At 45.3% G+C, this 21,385-nt stretch overlaps 1 protein-coding gene across 1 annotated transcript in view; it reads right to left on the minus strand.

Annotated features, from left to right (window-relative positions):
• The window catches only part of LOC146812216 (protein-glutamine gamma-glutamyltransferase E-like), a 348,360-nt gene that overhangs the window by 222,585 nt on the left and 104,390 nt on the right, over window positions 1–21,385 (minus strand). Inside the window, exons 4-5 of the mRNA XM_085619245.1 lie at window positions 9,872–9,990; window positions 8,823–8,951 (exon numbers count right to left, since the gene is read on the minus strand). Of these exons, the coding sequence (XP_085475371.1) occupies window positions 8,823–8,951; window positions 9,872–9,990 (248 nt within the window). The remainder of the gene's footprint in view (window positions 1–8,822; window positions 8,952–9,871; window positions 9,991–21,385) is intronic.

A 21,385-nucleotide genomic window follows, 5' to 3' on the forward strand; every position in this document is an offset into this window, starting at 1 on the left:
TCATTTGCCCTTGACGTATGGCATTAGTTGCAGTTTGCTTCTTTTTATGGAAAGGGTCACTATGAGTACTATTCCTCCAACTATGATTTGGTGCTTTCTGAAGTTCCAGTTTACAAACATCTGAATAAATATGATTATTACAAGCAAGAAGAAAGAATGGGAAAGTATTTTTAACCCACTGTTACGCTAGACAAAGCTTATGCGCATAGATACAATTGAACTTGTACATTAAATGAAATAGAGAAGAAGTTTGTAAATCAAGTAGACATAGGGGACTAACAGTTAAAGTCAGTCGATAGTAAGGAAGATGATTTCAAGTGGACCAACGAAGAGTTAGCTCACAAGGCTAAGGGAAGTTATGGTCCAATAACTTTAGATTGGGAACAACGAAGTAACAAGACAGGTGCACACCCGTTATGACACCAACTTTGTGGGACAGAGTGCATGTGAACACACATTTCTGATTGATGCCTCTTCAAAGAAGTTCTTGCAAGATGCAGTGCAAGTGGTGCCAAACATACTTTGTGTGTGAGAGAAATCCATATGTCCGACTGCCGAACAACTGATATGGTACTTGTTATGTGGCCGTTGTATTCCCTAAGATATGTCATGTGGAAAGTTTAAAGGGTTCAGCAGGAAAGTGTTGAACCTGGCCCTTTTGGCAGGTTCACCCCTAAACTTTTTGCATTTATCCTGGCCTTTTCCCCTATGTAGTGTTAGTAGTTTTAGGCCTCTAGGCATTTTAGCACTGTGTCCCAGTGTAAAGTGCATGAGCTCTGTGTTACATTTAGTGAGACTGGCCTGCCCTCGCATGGGAATGCATGGGGGATATGTGTGCCCATGGTAGTTCCTGATGTGAGAGGAGTGCAGCGGCAAGTTTGGTATGTGCGAACTCGTGAGAATAAATGCTGCGCAATGGTGTGCGCAGATTTATTGTGACTGGTGGAGAAGTGCCACTTCTAGAAGTTGGCATGTCTGTGTGCTGTGTGATGTGAATTGCCTGTCTGGCTTGTGATTGACAGGAGCTGAGAGGGCTGGGGAATACCAGGAGCCAGGGTGAGTCTGCCCGGTGGTGAATGGAGAGATCGGCATGTAGATGGGAGGGAGGAGTTGCACCTGGGACCTGAATAGGGCTGGGCCTTCCCTTCACCATGCTGGCTCCACTTCCTGGGGTGCGTCCGATGTCCCTGGCCTGTCCTGTGAATAGAGAGGGGAGCTGAGCAAAACAAAGTACTCCTGAACCAGTTGTATCTGGTTCTCCCCTTGCCCTACAGTTGCAGAACAAAGGAAAATGCTGAATAAAAGAAGGGGCTGTGACCCCATGAAAATGTTCTTGTTTTGGACTTGAAACTACCAGGGGTGTGCTGCTGCTGGGGCCCAGGGGAAGGCTTGCCTCCCTGGGCCCTGCCCTGCCCCTGGATCCCTGGAGGACTTTTCTTTGCTGGGAGCTGTTTTGCTCCATCGCTGATGCCCAGGACTTTACAGAGACTTTCAGCCTTTCTGCGCATTAGGAGCGCTGAACTTATTTTTCCCCCAAAGGAGGAGAGCCTGGGGGCTGCGCAGCGTTGCACCCTTCAGAGAGGGGATTCACTGAGGTAGGGATTCTCCCATCTATGCCGTCCCGGTGGGTGCCCACCCTGCTTATTGTCCGTCCCGGCGGGTGGCTACTCCGCTGGCATCTCTATTTTAACTGGCGGGTGCCCACCCCGCAGTTGCTGCCACCTCGCTCTGATTTTCTGATTTTATGGAGCCGGAGCCCACCCGGCATTGCTGCAGTTGCGTATTCCACCTGATTCGCCGGAGCCCACCCGGCATGGCCGCAGTTTGTATTCTATTTCGGGAGACCGCCCCGCACTTCTAAATCTGCTCACAGGAGCAGGCTGCCGCTGCCGCTAGTGACCCGGAAGTGAGATGGGGGGGCGGGGCCTGTGCCCAGAGCACGTCCGGAGCCTTGCAGGCTCCCGGTCGAAGTCCCGGTCCCGAGAGAGGGGACCGGGCAAAGCAAAAGGAGACTGCCGAAGTCCCAGACCCCGCGGACTGCCGCAGAGATGAGTCCTGTCCGGTGAGTGGAGCCGGGGGCCTATATCGAGGCACTCTATCGGTGCCTGCCCACATAGTTGTTTTCCCTGAGCGTCCCCGCCAGAGAGCGGGCCGCTCCCAAGTCGTGTGGCCTAATTACCTTTCTGAACCTGCGGGCTCCAACGATGGGGCAAGTTATTTCCAAGCCCCGTAGGGGCCAAAGGGCACCTCGGTGCTGTGCCCTTATTCTTTGTTTCCCGATGCCCCGATGGCTAGAGGGCAGCTACCACGTGGGGCATAATGTGTTTCAAGGGCCAGAGGAGCCCGTGGTTGCTCCAACAGGAGCATGTTTTACTTTTCAGAGCCCAGATGGCTCCCACGTTTTGCATATTGGTTTCAAGGGCCAGTGAGAGCTCATGCCGCATTTTCACTTTTACAGCTGCCCAGCAAGTAGTGGGCAGCTGCACCGTTTAGGTTGTTCTTTATTTGGGGACATGTCTTCTACGCTGGGAGTGAGATGCACTCCTCTGCCCCAGTACTGTTTTTCACAGCTGCGCAGCACTTAGTGCCAGCTGCTACGTTTAGGCCTGTGCAGATTGCGCACCCTTAACTTCCACTGCCTTTGCAGTGTGCCCTGACTCTTGGGACATAGGGCATCTGAGACCCCTTTTGAGATGGCCAGTTGGCCAGGGGGGACTGTGAGTTGTGTAGGGCACCAGGCCCTAATGTGATTTATGTTCATGTGGTTATGCCTAATGTGATTTATGATTAGGATGTTAGTGCCTAATGCGTTTAGACTTCCAATGTGAGTGTGGTGCTAGGAAATGTTATTCATTTAGTATGATTTACGCGCCCTGTGTTATACCTCTAACTGTGGTTTATGATTATGAGGTTGGTTCGCATATTATGATTTATGCTAGCGAGATTTATTTCCTAATGTATTTATACTTAGGAGGTCAGGGTCTAATGCGTTTAGTATTGTGAGATGATGGCCTCAGGTGTTTATGATGGTGAGGTTGGCGCAGAATGTAACGTGCGCCTGATGTGATACTGAGCCTAATGTAGTTTATGTTACAGGCCGATGCTAAGTGCAGTGATTACCGGTAGTCGCTGGTGGTGTTCTATGTTTATGATAAATTCTACATTTACTAAGTTCACTTTGTGATGGTACTGATAGTGGTCCAGAGGGCCCTGTCAGGTGTAAATAATCCCTTGTAAATATGACCTAGTGCCAGGTGGCACCCTGTATAATATGTGCTTACTATTCTAATGTGTTATGATAATACAAAGGCTATCTTTATATATAACCTTGTGTGGAGTTTCTTTTGTGGTGGGCCTGGGATGTTGTTGCTGTGTGCGTGCGCAAATGCTTTACACATTGCCTTTGGGATAAGCCTGACTGCTCGTGCCAAGCTACCAAGGGGGTGAGCAGGGGTTATCTTTGGCGTGTAACTTCCTAGCCCTGACTAGAGTGGTAGTTTCTGCCTGGCTTTGGCGCCAGTTGTATCTGGTTCTCCCCTTGCCCTACAGTTGCAGAACAAAGGAAAATGCTGTATAAAAGAAGAGGCTGTGACCCCATGAAAATGTTCTTGTTTTTGGACTTGAAACTACCAGGGGCGTGCCGCTGCTGGGGCCCAACAGGAAGGCTTGCCTCCCTGGGCCCTGCCCTGCCCCTGGATACCTGGAGGACTTTTCTTTGCTGGGAGCTGTTTTGCTCCATCGCTGATGCCCAGGACTTTACAGAGACTTTCAGCCTTTCTGCGCACTAGGAACGCTGAACTTATTTTTCCCCCATAGGAGGAGAACCTGGGGGCTGCGCAGTGCTGCACCCCTCAGAGAGGGGATTCACCGAGGTAGGGATTCCCCCATCGATGCCGTCCCGGCGGGTGCCCACCCCGCTTATTGTCCGTCCCGGCGGGTGCCCACCCCACCGGTATCTCTATTTTAACTGGTGGGTGACCACCCCGCTTATTTGCCATCCCGTCGGGTGCCTACCCCGCCGGTATCTTTATTTTAACTGGCGGGTGCCCACCCCGCAGTTGCCGCCACCTCGCTCTGATTTTCTGATTTTACGGAGCCGGAGCTCACCCGGCATTGCTGCAATTGCGTCTTCCACCTGATTCGCCGGAGCCCACCCGGCATGGCCGCAGTTTGTATTCTATTACGGGAGCCCGCCCCGCACTTCTAAATCTGCTTGCAGGAGCGGGCTGCCGCTGCCACTAGTAGCCCGGAAGTGAGATGGGGGGCGGGGCCTGCGCCCAGAGCACGTCTGGAGCCTTGCGGGCTCCCGGTCAAAGTCCCGGTCCCGAGATAGGGGACCGGGCGAAGCAAAAGGAGACTGCCGAAGTCCCAGACCGCCACAGAGATGAGTGCTGTCCGGTGAGTGGAGCCAGGGGGAAGGGGGGCCTATATTGAGCGTCCCCGCCAGAGAGCGGGCTGCTCCCATGTCGTTGGGCCTAATTACCTTTCTGAACCTGCGGGCTCCAACGATGGTGCAAGTTATTTCCAAGCCCCATAGGGGCCAGAGGGCACCGAGGTACCGTGCCCATATTCTTTGTTTCCCGCTGCCCCGATGGCTAGAGGGCAGCTACCACATGGGGCATAATTTGTTTCAAGGGCCAGAGGGGCCCGTGGTTGCTCCAACAGGGGCATGTTTTACTTTTCGGAGCCCAGATGGCTCCCACGTTTTGCATATTGGTTTCAAGGGCCAGTGAGAGCCCATGTCGTATCTTCACTTTTACAGCTGCCCAGCAAGTAGTGGGCAGCTGCACCGTTTAGGTTGTTCTTTATTTGGGGACATGTCTTCTACGCTGGGAGTGAGATGCACTCCTCTTCCCCAGTACTTTTCTTCACAGCTGTGCAGCACTTAGTGCCAGCTGCTACGTTTAGGCATGCGCAGATTGCGCACCCTTAACTTCCGCTGCCTTTGCAGCGCGCCCTGACTCTTGGGACATAGGGCATCTGAGACCCCTTTTGAGATGGCCAGTTGGCCGGGGGGGGGGGGACTGTGAGTTGTGTAGGGCACCAGGCCCTAATGTGATTTATGTTCATGTGGTTATGCCTAATGTGATTTATGATTAGGATTTTAGTGTCTAATGCGTTTAGACTTCCAATGTGAGTGTGGTGCTAGGAAATGTTATTCATTTAGTATGATTTACGCGCCCTGTGTTATACCTCTAAATGTGGTTTATGATTATGAGGTTGGTTCGCTTATTATGGTTTATGCTAACGAGATTTATTCCCTAATGTAGTTATACGTAGGAGGTCAGGGTCTAATGCGTTTAGAATTGTGAGATGATGGCCTCAGGTGTTTATGATGGTGAGGTTGGCGCAGAATGTAATGTCCGCCTGATGTGATACTGAGCCTAATGTAGTTTATGTTACAGGCCGATGCTAAGTACAGTGATTACCAGTAGTCGCTGGTGGTGTTCTATGTTTATGAGAAATTCTACATTTACTAAGTTCACTTTGTGATGGTACTGATAGTGGTCCAGTGGGCCCTGTCAGGTGTAAATAATCCCTTGTAAATATGACTTAGTGCCAGGTGGCACCCTGTATAATATGTGCTTACTATTCTAATGTGTTATGATAATACAAAGGCTATTTTCATATATAACCTTGTGTGGAGTTTCTTTTCTGGTGGGCCTGGGATGTAGTTGCTGTGTGCGTGCGCAAATGCTTTACACATTGCCTCCGGGATAAGCCTGACTGCTCGTGCCAAGCTACCAAGGGGGTGAGCAGGGATTATCTTTGGCGTGTAACTTGCTTGCCCTGACTAGAGTGGTGGTTTCTGCCTGGCTTTGGCTCACGCCTTAGCCAGCCAGAAATCCCATTTTTAACAGAAAGTAATCACATACAGACAAACGTGCAGGAGAGATTGTGTTTGGTGCAATGATACCTAGTTTGGGAGTGGTCTTAAATGATGTCAAGCTTTATACGTTACAAGCAAAAGAGGGCATAGTCTGTATAATGTTGAGGGTCCCACAGTGCTGTACTTATATCCCAGACCATAGTAACGATCTGAGGAAGTATAAAAGTAACATCATAGAGATACACAATGAGATACATGACTTTGCAAATGAGGGAATTTGGGATAAGGTTTGGAAAGGTTTTTAAAAGGTTGGAAGTTGGTTTGCGAACATTGGGAAGGGAATCCTTGGTTATATTTTGATACCAATAGTGGTAGTTGTGGTGTATATCATCTTGTTGTTGGGAATACTAAGGGCCTACAAGTGGCATCAGTCTAGACGACCTGAAACTTCCATCAGAGAGAGAGAAAGGAGAATGGAAAGACAGCAGGACAGACACTATGAGAATCTTAGGTGCCTAGAGAGGTTTTGAAAAGGGAACCTGGCTACGAAATCTGTTTAGAACGGTCCTCTCTACAGGGAGTTGTGAAGGGTGTGATGACACTTGTCATCAGAGAGGGGGACTGATGTGGCGCAAAATCCACTTTTCATTTGTAGGGATGCATCATAATCCAGAGTAATTCACATCCGCATATATTCCTTTGTCGTATTAACATAAGACAGTAGAACCTGAACTGTAATAACATGAATTGTGATGTATTAAGACTATTTAAATGTACACATGAAGAGATTAATGCTGAATTCACTTGTATTTAGTTGGAAAACAGTAACATGCAGAATTCGTACAGGTTGCTCTGGCCTCTTGCTGGGCTTGGACATGGAATCTCATTGGAGTTATTACCCAGATTTCCCTACCTCTTTTTTATGATTGACTGTTTTGGTGTGGCTTGCATGAAATCTGGAGTTCACACAGACTGCTTGGGAAACTGGTAGATGTCCTGCTTTTTATAGCGATTTCTGGTATTACTTCTATTTGGAAATCTTCAGATAGTATCACTCTTCTAAAGTGCTGGAATCCAGTTTGCTATCATCATAGACTAAACAGCTTTAAACTTGACTTGAGAATCTCTTCTACAAGTGTCATCAGCTATGGATGCCATTCAGTAATTATTTTACATGCTCTGCAAAGGAAATATACTTCTCCTCTCCCTCCTAACCATATATTGTATAACTTGCTTAATCCTATTATTGAATATGTTTATTTTTATCATATGTATGCTGCATCTTTTGTTTTTCACTCTCTTCATTACTAAGGCTATCACTTAATTGTGGTCTTTATAGATTCTCCTTCTGTCTTCTTCTAGTCTCCTTCTTTGCCTCCTTTTTCACTTTCTTTTTCCATATTCAAAATTCATGGATTGATCTCACGTTGCCATCTTTTTTCAAAGTATTTATTTTTCTAAAGTGAAATATGAATACTATATTATGTAAACTGTTAGAGGTCATAATTCACATCTTCACGTCTGCAATGTAGTCCATTGTTCCATTGTTCGGCTTCACTTCATCTCCCTTTAGTGTTCTTCTTCCACACTTATCTCCACTCACTCTCTCTATCATTCTCCCTTTCTATCCTCAGTCCAGAAAAATGCTAAATAAGGTTACTGTATAGAGATTAATCTGCAGAAAGAGTATGTCTTCTAGTGTGTTTCCCTCCCACCTGTCTCTAATTTGAGCCCCACTCTTCTCCATCAGGTAGCCATTATTTGCCTGCACATTTCTCCAGTCACCCTCGCTCCTCCATTATCTCCTGCATCCTCCCCTCCCTAAAGATTAGCTCTCTCTTCCTCCTTGCATATTGTCTTGTCTTCCTTCCCTCTCTAGTGCGATTCCTATCTCCTGTTTTTCGACCAACATCTTTCAGCTTTCCTTTCCAAAGTGTATCCTTCAACAGTACCTGTAACCTCTCCCCTCTACTCTTTTTTCTCTCTGCTCAGGCTTCAGGCTTCGAAGTCACAAGTGTGCCCCCCAGGTATGCAGCTTTACAAACACATGCTATGTACTGGCACTGGGAAGGAGGCGCCTTGGCGGGATCACATTGATGACTAAAGCAGAGAAGTCTGATCTTTAGATATAAAAGGTTAAAGTACTTCTTAGCTACCTGCCTGCAGACATATGCTGTGCAGCTACCAGCATAGCAGAGCATGCAGTAAAGACCACCAACTAGGAAAACATCTCTTAGAGCACGAACAATACCTGTCTTTTTTCCCATGGTACTAATCGAAGTGTGAATGAATATGGAGGGTACATAAGAGCCCTCAGGACTGCTTACTTAAAATAAATGATACGTGTGGGCCAATGTGGTGGCAGAAATCAGAGATTCAGTATTAGATGCTGGCATTCATTTAGCATATGGATATATATCAAAGGTACTACCCTCACTCCACAATCTTCTTTACTAAGGCCTGTTGATCTCTTCAGTCTTCCATATTCTTTGGTTTTCTACACTCAACCGCTGTTGGCAGAGTTAAGTTTGGTAACTGTAACAAGATGGTGGAGGCACAATGTGAACAGGAGTACACTGTGCCGGGCAAGAGTGATCTTAACTAAGTTGCATACTCTTGTAAGATGTAGCAATCATAAAAGGTCTATAAATGTGTTCTCATCTCTTTCTTTTTTAGTGGTGTATAACCATAGAATAATGCACTAAATACATTCAAGTTTTAATTATCTGATTAAAAAAAAAAAACTTCTGGAGAAGAATTTGAATGATCGATCTAAATATAGAAATGCATATTCTGGATAGGGAAAGAATGAAGAAGAGTGAAGACGCAATTTGAGAGTCAAAGAACAATAAAAGACAAAAAAGCACCACAGCAGTTTATAGGCAAACTCAGGACGCTCTACATGCTAGAGAAACAGAAAAGAGAGAATTTCCTAGGACCACATTTCAAAACAACTGCATCTTCACCAAAGAAAACAAAATCTCCAGCTCACCATTGCGCTGATAACTCTGCTCACATAGGTGGGATTATTTCTCTGTGTGCAGTCTAATGATGGTTCTTTGCAGTGCTCCAAACTCTTATCCAGAATAGTGAGACACAAATCCAGAATTTTTTTTTCAAACTAATAATAAAAAATATCACATCAATGTTAGGAAAATAACACTTTAGCTTCTTCAGAAGTATATTGCTTAGCTCTTTCACTATCACTAAAGTCCTCCCTTCAAGCATGACTCCCCTATCATAGCAGCAAGGTACTAGGACTGCTCAGGGATAGTAGACAGCAGAAGGGTAAGCTGAGTAGATATATAACTGGAAGCAAAACTTATTCTATAGAGAGATAGAGAAACCCTAGGGGAGTAGAATAAATCAAATAGCATATGCTTATGCTACTTATTAATAACAATATAACAGTTCCTTTTATATTTTATAGTTCTCAAGAGATTGAAATATATTTAAAGACTAAGCAGATAAAAAGGGGAAATATAGAGTACATGCCTACAGTAGGTCATAAAAGTAGAGAAACGCATACATTTAAAGCAGTCAAAATTAGTGCAGCTTTTTGACCAACTCTGAGTGTAATCCCTAAACTGAAAAGTAACCATAGCTACTGTCCTGGGCCTTAACCCTACACGCTGAACCTAAAGCCTCACACTCATACTATTCCTAAACCAAAATTCCAAATCTAATCACATTTCAATGCCTTAAATGTCATATTGTCTGCTACATGGGAACTACAGTGAAATACATTTTCGATACTTAATATCTGGTTCTATGTAAGATACTTCATACTTTTCTGTTAGACAATCATTCAAGTATTTATACCTAACCTTTAACCCTTTCCTAAGTTCCACCAAGTACTTGCAGCTACTTATCATTCTATACCAAATGAGAAGGGATGGCTCTTTTGCAGAGATTTTACTGAACAAACTACTGTCCATATCTTCTCGCTGTACTTGATGTTGGCACCTGGAAAATATCCACGGGTTCATATTTTCTACCTGACTTTTCTCAACAACTTTTTGTTGAATGATCCGAACCTACCTGGCCAAAATTCCATCCTAGCTCTGTAATGTACTTATTATGACCCCGATAGATAATTCCTGAGTCATTCAGAACATACTCCTTCCTTTCGACATCGATGGGCATAAATACATCATCATCTGAAAAAACATAGCAAAAAGATTATTTATATTTTATTTGTGTGCGTTCATTTGATATAACTACTTTCATTGTTTTCAGCTTCTGTGTTATTTCTTTCTTAGTGTCTCCAGATCTTTCTTAGCTCTACAGATTGAATCTGCAACTGCTTTACTCCATTTCCATGTAACAGTTCCACCTTCATTTGTGTAATGCAACAGAAATAACACTCTCTAGAAATATGAGCGAAGCCTAGTGCAGCATATTCTAAACTGGAGAAACAGAAGAAGAGTATGAGAAAATTAGAATAATAGTCATTCCATTCAATAACTTTATTTCAGTTCAAAGAACCATAAAACTGCACAACATCATTTAATATGACTCAGTATATAATAAACCACACAGCTATAAAACACATTACCTAATTGAGCACAAAGCCTCTCCACGGAAGGCAGTTCAGATGGAAATATATTAAATATATTACAATAAATACTGTAAACCAGCTTAAATCTAATACCCCTGATAAAGTAGAACACTTATTAAGAACTCTTCCCTTTAGACAAAATTATATGGGACAAAAAGCTTCAAGAAATCTTATAGCTAAATCTATAGAGGTCAGCTATGGCTAGGGTCGTTGAATATTTATTGGAAGACTCTGTCATTGTCACATGGCTCTTTCTAAAATGCATAGTGCTAGAATAAAATATTTTAAAATCACTAAAACCTTATAGTTGATATTTACATGCATTTTTCTCCAACATGCCAGGTTGGGCTGGGAAGAGAGATTAGGGAATTGCGTGTTTGCAATAGACAGTACATCCTCCTATGATTCTTCAGAATTATCAGGTGCCACATTCTAGGGCCCAGCTCCATTCCTATCAAGGAAAGAAAAGGCTTCACAGAAACCTTTTCGTCACACACCAGATACAGAACAAGTATTTAGAGACTGCGAAAGCTGGTGCGTGTGCGTTTTCAGGATCCTAAGGGCCTCATGGCAATGTGATGTCCCTAGATTTCTGTAGAGTTGAATCAGCCATTTGCCCTACATTTCTTATAGTCTGCACAGAAAACTAAGACACAAGCCTCCGTTTCTTTGTCCAAACCTCAGGAAGGGCAATTCAATGAGGTATCATAACTCTCTCTCCTCCAATGCTTGGTAAATCTTCACAAGGGAAGTGTTCTGTGCCTAAACTGGATATACAGCTTCCTCGCTAGGGCTGGTTGCACCTAATCCAAAAAGTCCTCAAATCTATAGGTTTCTTTAATCCCTAGAAATGTTATTGTTAGTATTCCTGAGGGGAGACTTCCCAGGAGGGAGGTTGATTTAGATCCCTTATAACATTTCCCCAACTCCCCCTTGGACACTGCCAAGCTAGCCACTGCCGGATCATCCCACAGCCTTCCTTTGCCAATAGTTGTTTGGGATTCCCTGATATATGAAGCCCAAGTAGCCTGCCTGATTCTTGAAGTCCTAGGATCTCCACCAAAGCCAATCTATAAGAGGTCCGCTCCGGAGCGATCCTTAATCTTCTCCAAAATAGAAGTGCCTAAGTCTGGCCCCCTCCAAAATTGATCTAACGCGTAGATCCAGTAGAAGGGGGGTTAATAAGCTAGCAGGAAGGCTCACTAGTTGCCCTAGAACTTTATTCTCCACCTCAACAATATCTTTAATAGATATGTGTCCCCATAGCTCGGCATTATACAAGGTAGCACCTAGGGCTTGCATTCTGTAGATCTCAATAGTGGGGCTAACAGGTTTATAAAAGGATCGCTTCTAAACCTTCGCAAGCCCACCCATGTATTGCACCAGTTTTAGCCTTTTTTTGGCAATATGGAATGACTAATCCATATTCTTGCTAAGAGGTAATCCTAGATCATCAAAAATAGAAACCCTCTCAAGGAGAGTGTCATTCAGGCTGGGGTTTAAATATGTGGAATGTGATGGGTTAAAAACCAAAAATTTGGTTTTAGTACATTGATTTCAAGGCCCCTCGACCTACAAAATTTGTTGAAGCTATCTAATTTCCTTTGGATGCCCATTGGGGTTTTAGATAGAAGAAGAGTATCATCAGCAAGCATCAATGCCAGTTTTTTGCAAGAACCAAGCCTAGGTGCATCATTGTTGCTGGTGGTATTTAATAGATCTATAAGACCATTAATATACAGGGAAATAACATCAGGACCAACACACACCCTTGTCACACACCCCTGCTGACAGTAAAGGGTTCAGAAAATTCTCCCAATTTGCCACAACACACCTGCTCAAAGCTATTCTCATGCAACCTCTTCATTATATGGCACAGATGTGGAGGAACCCCCATGTCAGCTAGCACTGCCCAAAGCAAATCCCTCAGAACTAGGTCAAATTATTCTCCAATTGACACACAATTTTGGAATAAAAGAGCTAAAGCACAATACATTTAGAGGGTAGAAGAACCACATGACTAGTCTTCATAAAACAAAGTAAAATATGTGACATCAACCGATTAATGAAAACTGGTCTTCGAGAAGAGACATTCAAATGACAAAATGTCTCACTATTGTTTTTTTTTTTTAATTTAGCAACACATTAACAGGACATGTTTAGGGTATTTTTCACCACCTGCGTTCTCGTTAAGTGAATATTTGAGGTAATACGACAAACTAGTAGTAGCTTTATTGTAAATTGAGCGCCCAAACAAATTGTTTTAAGTTGGAACTAATGAGTGCAGTATATTAATGGTGCTAACAGCTGGTTTTCCTGTGCAATGCTACTATATTACTGCAACTGGGGAAACAGCGTTTACAACGCTGTCAATACCACACAGGTAGGTAACAACGCAGTCATTACAATGACCGCGTTGTTACCACGCGTGGCATTACATCGCAAGTCGTTTCAATGACTTGCGCTAGGTGGCGTGCAACACCAGGAAATGTGTTGGATATTAAATCCAACACCTTCCCTGCTGTTGCGCTAACTGGAGTAGGAACAGTAATTTATACTATTCCTAAGTCTAGCGCGCCATCTAGCGCAAGTTGTAGAAATGACTTGCGATGTAATGTCACGCGTGGTAACAACGCAGTCATTGTAACAACTGCGTTGTTACCTACTGCGTGGTAATAGCACGCGTTGTAACATGCTACATTCCTGCAACTGTAATGCTGTAAATTGAGAATATAGTCCATCAAGGTTTACACATCCACTTTCATGTGCATGTGCCGATATGCAGGTAGTTTGTGATGGTCTATGTGTTGTCACTGTCTGCCTTTTCTGTTGCAATTAGGTTCAGCCCAATCAGAACGCCAAGATTTATTTGATCATCTGTTTATGGACTTTTCACTGTTGGCGAATCTCCCTAAAAATGTGTCACCCATGGTAATCACATGGACTGTGCAAATTTACCAACAGTATTTTGGTATATTGGTATGAGGCAACTGCAACTCAGCTAGGGTAAGGGGCATCTGGCTGGTTACATGTGAACACATGCAGTTGCGTGTGCACATGATTGCGGGCTGCAAGTGTAAGACTACAATCATACGCAGCCTGGTAACAGCACACAGGTAGACTGGCCCAGAGGGGACTCTGCAGGGTTAGACATTGACCTGGGATAGGACTTATAATATTAGTGGACACTTACAGGTAAAGTCAGTATGATTTACTGTGTTCTCTGCAGTGACACTTTATGATATAAAAAGAGGGAAATCTGCTTTAGAGTGCAGTTTTGCTTCTACAAAGTCCCATGAGGTTTGAAACTGGGGTGGATTTTTCCATGGCTCAGCTCAGGATCAGACCCCAGACCTTCTGTCATCTAGCTGGACCAAGTTAAATACATTTCGTCCCAGCAGAAGAAACAAAGGGCACCTCACACTTAGGGAGTAATTAACAGTGATTACCTCAGCTCCTGAAGAAAGATGAATGGAGATGAAGATGTGCCTCTGTTAATTACCTGTCACAGTGTAACAGGGCTGAGGACAGCCTACGCCCACTGGACAAAAGAGTATGTCCATACAAATGGAGCTAATGCCGGAGTGGGGCACCTTGAAGCATTGGTGAGAAAGGCCCTAGCAATGATGTTAGCTAGGGGAAGAGCTGCGGCCCAAGAGCAAATGTGACCAGTGACTCCTGGACAACACCACCTTGAACTCTCCCAGCATGCTGTGAAGGAGGGTTGGGACAGGGGTGGAGAGGTGTTGTGGAACTCTTGGAATGGCCAAGGATGCCTGGCTTCTAAAGCATCCACTCCCCTTTAAAAACTCTTGCATAAGGGAAAGATAGTGCTATTTTGGTTTGTGCTTTTTGCTGCTGGACCACAGGACTTCGACAGCTATAGCAACTGGAAGGAGAAACCTGCTGATGTAAAAAAAGACTAAGGACTCTGCCTCAATTGACCCAGGACCAGTGAGTTTCTCTAAGGGCCGTTGAGGCTTGCCTTCAAATTCCCACTGAGGACCTGTTGGGGGAAATGTTGAAAATTAAAACAGCGATATGATTAAGCATTCACTAAAGACATGAATTCCCCTTACTTGGACCAAGTTTCTCTCCTTATGTTGACTAATGTCTGGATTCCATTTTGTATTGTCGTGTCTCCACGTGCTCAGCACGAGAAGAGTCCTATCTTCGTGTCAGTTGCTCTCATAATCTGCCTAGTAACAGTCTATAAATAGCTCCTTTGTCCGTCTGGCGCATGCCCACACTTGACCACATCTGTTATCAGTTAGTCCTTGCTTGACCATGTTTTCGCGGGCTTAGGAGTGTGTTAACTCCGCCCACATATTGATTCTGTATCGAAAATGTCCATAAAAGGTAATACTCTTTGCCTCATGTTGTATCCACCCACTTATGAGCCCCTCTGTTGTGTATAAAAGCGGACTGTGTATGCAAGTTCTTTGTGCTACTCTATGCAATACTGAAGAGTGTTGTATGGGTTGTAGGACCACCCTTAAGGGTTAATAAACTCTGTCTTTGTATTTGCAGTTTCCGTGCCAACTTCCTTCTAGCTTTCGTTACAGGAGGGCGAACCCTTGTATTTGCGGGCCTAGCTGGGGCCTGTATTCATCAATTGGCGCCCGTCACGTGGGGCTCATCGGCGACTCGGATGCTCGAAGGACTGGTCGTGACGAAGGTGAGGAATTTGGCCGGGGATGTGATCACTGCCAGTGGCGTTTTAGTCCTGGCATCCCGAGGTTTTCTTCCTTCCCTTCCGAACTGACCTTCTGGGTGGCGCCGGTCCTCGACTGAGACCTCTTCTGTCGGTTTGCCGCGACAGCCGTTTGGGCGAATTTTGGAACTTGGCAGTTGGAACCTGGACACTCTTGATTGGTAAGAACCGTTGTACGGTACTTGCTCCGAGTTTTGAAGCCTGGGTTGGCTATTTGAGTTTGATTTGTGATGACCGGTCATATTTTGTATTGATTATTGTGAGAATATATGCGTTGCAACACATATAGGCAGGTAATGTGGAGATATTTCTCCGGAGCTGTGTAAATTTGAACGGCGCAAAGTTTAAGTGCCATTTTTGATAATACTGCATATTTTGCATTATTTTTGAGAATGCCTGCTTTTAGCGCACTCCGTAAGTGGTGCTGCTGCTTTGGAAACCGGTTAAACCTCGAGGAATCTGCTCCAGCCCCCCCAGAAGGGACTCCTAATAGGGATATGTATGTGAAGCATGGTCTTTCCTCTATAATGTACAGCACAGTGTGGAGGAAATACACCAAAAAGGATCCTGAGTTACGATGGCCTTTGTATGGATCGTTTGATATGCGAAAGATTGAGTATGTGGAACAGTGTATGTTTAAACGGCGTGCTCACCAAGACATGTTTGAATGTGTACGGTTATGGGTGAAGGAAGTGCGTGAGCGAGAGAAACGTGAGAAAGCGCTGTTTGATAAAGAGCAACGGAAAAATGATCATGTGAGAGCGCAGGAAGCGAAGCGTCGGGAAGAAAGAGAACTGGCGGAGAGACAAGAGAAAGAGCGTAGGCTGCAAGTCTCGGGTCAATATGCTGTCCGCTAGCCACTTTATCCTGTCTTTGCTAATCTTGAAGATGATTTTTCTTTATTAGATCGTTCTCCGCCCCCTTATGTTGGCGCGTCTGCCCCGAGATCACAGGATTCTGGATTGGTTTCGGATAAGGTAGACACGCGGTCCATGTTATCAGTTGAGCGTATGGGTGAGCTTCGGAAACTTTCTCTTCGTGCACTTAAGGGCAAGTTATCCCTTTCTGAATTGTTGGACTCTTTGGAACAGTGGCGGGATAGAGAGAAGTTGTATTTTCTTGAAACCTTTTCTGATGAAGTGATTACTGCCTTTCGGAAATATTCAGAAGTTTTTGAGCCTGATGATGTAGTATTAGATGCTAAAGCATTACGTAACGGTGTTTTTTCTCCCTCTAAGGCACCTGATGCGGTCCGGCGACTGTTTGCATTGCGGGACGCGGCGAGTGAACTTAAAGAGAGAGCGCGCCTAAAGACAGGGGAGGAGGAGCAATCGGATTCACGTATCGGCGGCGACCAATCATCTACCTCCTACTCAGATAAGAGCGAACTAGTGCATGCTAAACCGATGCGAGAGGCGGCACCTTTGTATGTTCCTCCTAAAGGAGCGGGAACTAGTTCAGATATTACTTCCGCCGATGCTAAGGGATATTTTGTGTATAATTGCGTTTATACTCCCTGGCATAGGGCTGATGTTATGGCATTAAAGAATGCATTGCCTGACCCCCGCAAGAATCCAGCGGCCTTTTATGAAGAGGTCGAAGGGGCCTTGAATTCTTGTACTATGACTTTAGCAGATATAGATTTGTTCTTTGGGCTCATATTACCACCGGATATGTGGAGATTTGTGCGGAAGGTGGATGATGTTCCCGCTTTTAAGGCTAGGTGGTCCGAGATTGAGGATGAGGATAGGGAGAGAAAACCCGCGCAAAAACCACCGCGGATTATTTTAGATCTTCCTGCTGCTATCTTGGCCAAGTTGAAAACGATTATTCCCCCTAAAAAGATTGATCGGAATATGTTAGCCTCGTGTAAACAGAAGGTTGATGAATCAGTTTCAGATTTCTTTACACGCTTTGAGGAGACATTTCATGATTTCAGTGGTCAGTCGCTTACGGATGATACGGGCCGGCATCTTTTTGTGGATAAATATGTGGCGAATTTATTACCGGGAATAGCAGCTCGTTTAAAAGCGAGTGAAAGTTCTTGGTCCACCTCGTCTCCGGCATCCCTTCTGACTATGGCCCAGTATTATGAGCGTCAGGAACAAGAAGCGAAGGGGAATGAGGAGAAGAAATCGAAAGATTTGAAAACTAAGGTGATGTTAGCACAAGTATATGGTCCGCCTCGTCGTGGTGTAGAACGAGGTAGGGGAGGATTCTATGGTCCCCCTTCGGGTCGGTCAGATTTAAATAGAAATCAATGTGCGTATTGTAAACAGTCGGGTCATTGGGCCAGAGATTGTCCGGTGTTGTATGCATCTCGTCAGGGACGTGGTCAGGGACCACCGAGAGGTAGAGGGGGCTTTTCGAATTATAGAGGGAACTCTAATGATCGTACTCGATTTGAGTCTAGCGTACAGCAACGGGATAGGCCTAATGTGTTTGATAGGCAACACCAGTATCAAATGTCTGGGAACGACCGTTCTGGGTATCATGACTCACAGCATGCGTAGGATTGCGTTGGATGGGGGTTTGAATCAGTCGAAGTGCCGGTTGATCAGAAGGGTCCTTATGTTTCAGCAAATGTTTTGGGTTCTACTGATCTGTTCCTAGTTGATACAGGAGCTACTCGCAGTGCACTGTCCAAACAATTGGTTCCGAGGGCTCCCCCATCTGGCTTAATGGTTACATCGGTAGGGTTTGATGGTATACTCTCTCGAAGCCCTCTTTCCCGACCCCTGGCATTCCATGTTGACAACCTTTCCGCATCCTGTCCATTTCTGCTTGCCCCGAACACGCCTGACAACATTATGGGTCTTGATATGCTCAAGTACTTCAGAGCAACGATCCGCTGCTCCCCTACTGGAGTACGTGTGATCTTAAATGATAATCACCCCATGACAGAACGGATGTGTGTGGTTGCGGAGGATACTGCATTAGCTTCCCTCCCTCATTCTTTGTGGGCCACTTCAGATACCGATGTGGGACAGATGGTGATTCCGCCTGTCCACATTAGTGTCCAGGAGGGTGCGGTGTTACCGCGCCTCCCTCAGTATCGTATTTCCCAGGAGGGGGAGGCGGCACTCATACTGATTGTGCAGGATTTGATTAAGGTGGGAGTAGTGGAGGAAGTTCCCTATAATGTCTGCAACAGTCCCATTTTACCCATTTTGAAGAAAGATACCGATGCCAGGGTTTATCGTTTTATTATTGACTTAAGGGAAGTGAACAAGATTGTGATACCCCAGTATCCAGTGGTTTCTGATATCACGACGTTACTTACTCTGGTCCCACCAACGGCGACCACGTTTTCAGTTATTGATTTGAAAAATGCTTTCTTTTCCATTCCTATCCACCCTGATAGCCGATATCTTTTCGGTTTCACTTTGGATAATAGGTCTTATAGATTTTGTAGAATCCCTCAGGGTTATACAGAGAGCCCTAGTATTTATAGTCAAGCATTGAAAAGGCAATTGGATTCCTTTGTTCTGCCTGAGGGTGTCGCCCTTATACAATATGTCGATGACATCTTGTTGGCGGCCGACACTCCTGAGTTGTGTGAGCAGTGTACGTTATCCTTGCTTTCCTTTTTGGCATCTCACAATCACAAAGTGTCGAGGAAGAAATTGCAATTTTGTAGACCAAAGGTGACTTATTTGGGTCACCTTTTGTCTAAGGAGGGGCGTGCACTCACACCAGATCGTATTCAAGCAATTTTGGACATGCCAGTACCTTCCACACAGAAGGATGTGCGTGCATTTTTGGGTCTTGCTTCTTTCTGTAGGCAATTGATATTGGGGTTTTCACACATAGCTAAGCCATTGTTAGCACTTTTGACAAAAGACACACCGATTCCTCTTCCCTGGTCAAATGAGTGTGAAATTGCCTTTCAGCAATTACGACAAGCCCTTTGTTCAGCACCAGTGTTAGGTACCCCTGATTATACGAAGCCCTTTTCACTGTACGTGCATGAGAAAGATGGATGTGCATTATCAGTTTTAGTGCAGATGCACGGCGACAAGCAGCTCCCTTGTGCATATTTTTCGGCTGTACTTGATCCTGTTGCCCGAGCGTTGCCTGGTTGTTTTCGCTCGGTTGCGGCGACAGCTGTGTCAATACGCCAAAGCGAGGGAATTGTGTTATCTCATAAGCTGTTGGTATTTGTCCCCCATGCTGTTGATGCCCTGCTTAATCAGACAAAGACGCAACATTTGACCAGTGCCCGTTTAACGGGATATGAGTTGACGCTTTTGGCTCCTCATATTACGTTAAAGAGGTGTGCAACGTTAAATCCAGCCACATTGTTGCCGTTCCCGGAAACTCAGTCTGAAGCACGAAAAGCACATGATTGTATTCTTGTGACTGAGGAACAGACAAAGGGTCGTATTGATCTCCAGGATACGCCCTTTACAGATGTAGATGGAGAACTGTGGGTGGACGGATCATGCCTGAGGCTACCAGATGGTACGACTTCAGCAGCGTATGCAATTACCACATTACAAACAATAGTGGAGACTGCACGCATACCGCAGAAATCAGCTCAAGCAGCGGAACTGATAGCATTAACACGAGCATGTGAGCTCAGTGCAGGATTGTGTGTGAATGTTTATACAGATAGCCGCTATGCCTTCGGAGTAGCGCACGATTTCGGCCTACTCTGGAAGGAGAGAGGCTTTCTAACGTCACATGGAGCACAGATAATGTATGGGGAGTTAGTTCACAACCTTTTGACTGCATTAACATATCCAAAGAAGATTGCTATAGTTAAATGTAGTGCCCATAAGAAAGTGGTTGATAAAGTTGGAGAAGGGAATGCTTTAGCAGACCGGGTGGCACGAGAGACTGCGGTGCAGCCTGGTGCTACTGCAATGTATGTTGTGAAGTCACAGGCAGAAAGATGTCACGATGCAAGGAGAGAAGTGCCTGGAAATACAGAGGACCGCTTCCGATAAGGAACGGGAGCAATGGTCCAACGATGGAGAATTAGATGATGAAGGGTGTTGGAGAAGTAAGCAGATGGATAAGTGGAAGTTACCCACTGCCTTCGTACAACCTATGGTTCAGATGGCACATGGACTAGCGCATGTCGGAGCTTCCGCAATTGTTAAATTACTCACACGAGTTTGGGAGCATCCGGAGATCGCTAGTACGGCAAAGAGGGTAGTGCAGACCTGCATGATTTGCCTGAGGTATAACCCGGGAAAGGGTACCCGAACTCCAGCAGGAGGATTTGCGACACCTACTGCACCCTTTGAGGTTTTGCAGATGGATTACATTCAGATTGAGCGCTGTAACAATCTGAAGTATGTTTTAGTAGTGGTTTGTGCCTTCAGTAAATGGGTTGAGGCATACCCTACAAAAGACAATACTGCAATGACTACAGCCAAGATGCTATTGAAGGAGTTCTTCCCTCGATATGGTGTTTGCAGATTGTTGTGGAGTGATAACGGACCTCATTTTATAGCGGACGTTATCAAGTATGTCCTGAAAGGCCTAGGCATTACCCAGAAGTTTCATGCAGTATTCCACCCTCAGTCTGCGGGATTGGTTGAGAAATATAACGGTACTTTGAAGCTTAAGATCGCTAAGATTCAAGATTCGACTTCTTTGACTTGGCCAGACGCTTTACCGCTGGCATTATTGTCAATTAGATCGATACCGCATTCTCGGACCGGTCTCACACCCTACGAGATTGTATTTGGATGCCCAATGAATATTTGGGGTCCACCAAAACCGAGGTTAGTGTATGATGTACCTTGTGTAATGATGAATGATTATCTGGCACAGTTAACGGATAATTTGGTTTCTATTCACCAACAGGTTCGAGAAGCGCTCCCTGATCGGTCCACAGGTGAAGGACATAACCTCCGGCCTGGGGATCATGTCATGATCAAGGTGTTCGAAAGGACGAACAGTCTGGAGCCGAGATGGGTTGGTCCTGAGCAAGTTTTGCTCGCAACAAGGACAGCTGTGCGGGTTTCCAACCTGAAGAACTGGATCCACTCCTTGCACTGTCGTAAAGTGCCGCCTGGATTGGTGGAGCCTGCTGTGTTGACCGACCATCGAGAAATCCTGACTGCGGAGAAAGGCCGTGCTGTGGAACCGAACGACACTGAGGAGCTCTTCCCGGACCAAGCGATTCCTGGAGGAAGAAGATATCACCTTAGACCAAGGAAGTGATTGCTGTATCCAAAGTTGTCAGAATGGCCCTTAGGTTAGTGAAACGGAGAGCCAATGTGTCAAGGGGGGGGGATCAGCCCTGCATTAGTGTAGTGACACC

Source organism: Triturus cristatus, chromosome 7 (genome assembly GCF_964204655.1).
Source record: "Triturus cristatus chromosome 7, aTriCri1.1, whole genome shotgun sequence".
Lineage (NCBI taxonomy): Eukaryota > Metazoa > Chordata > Amphibia > Caudata > Salamandridae > Triturus > Triturus cristatus.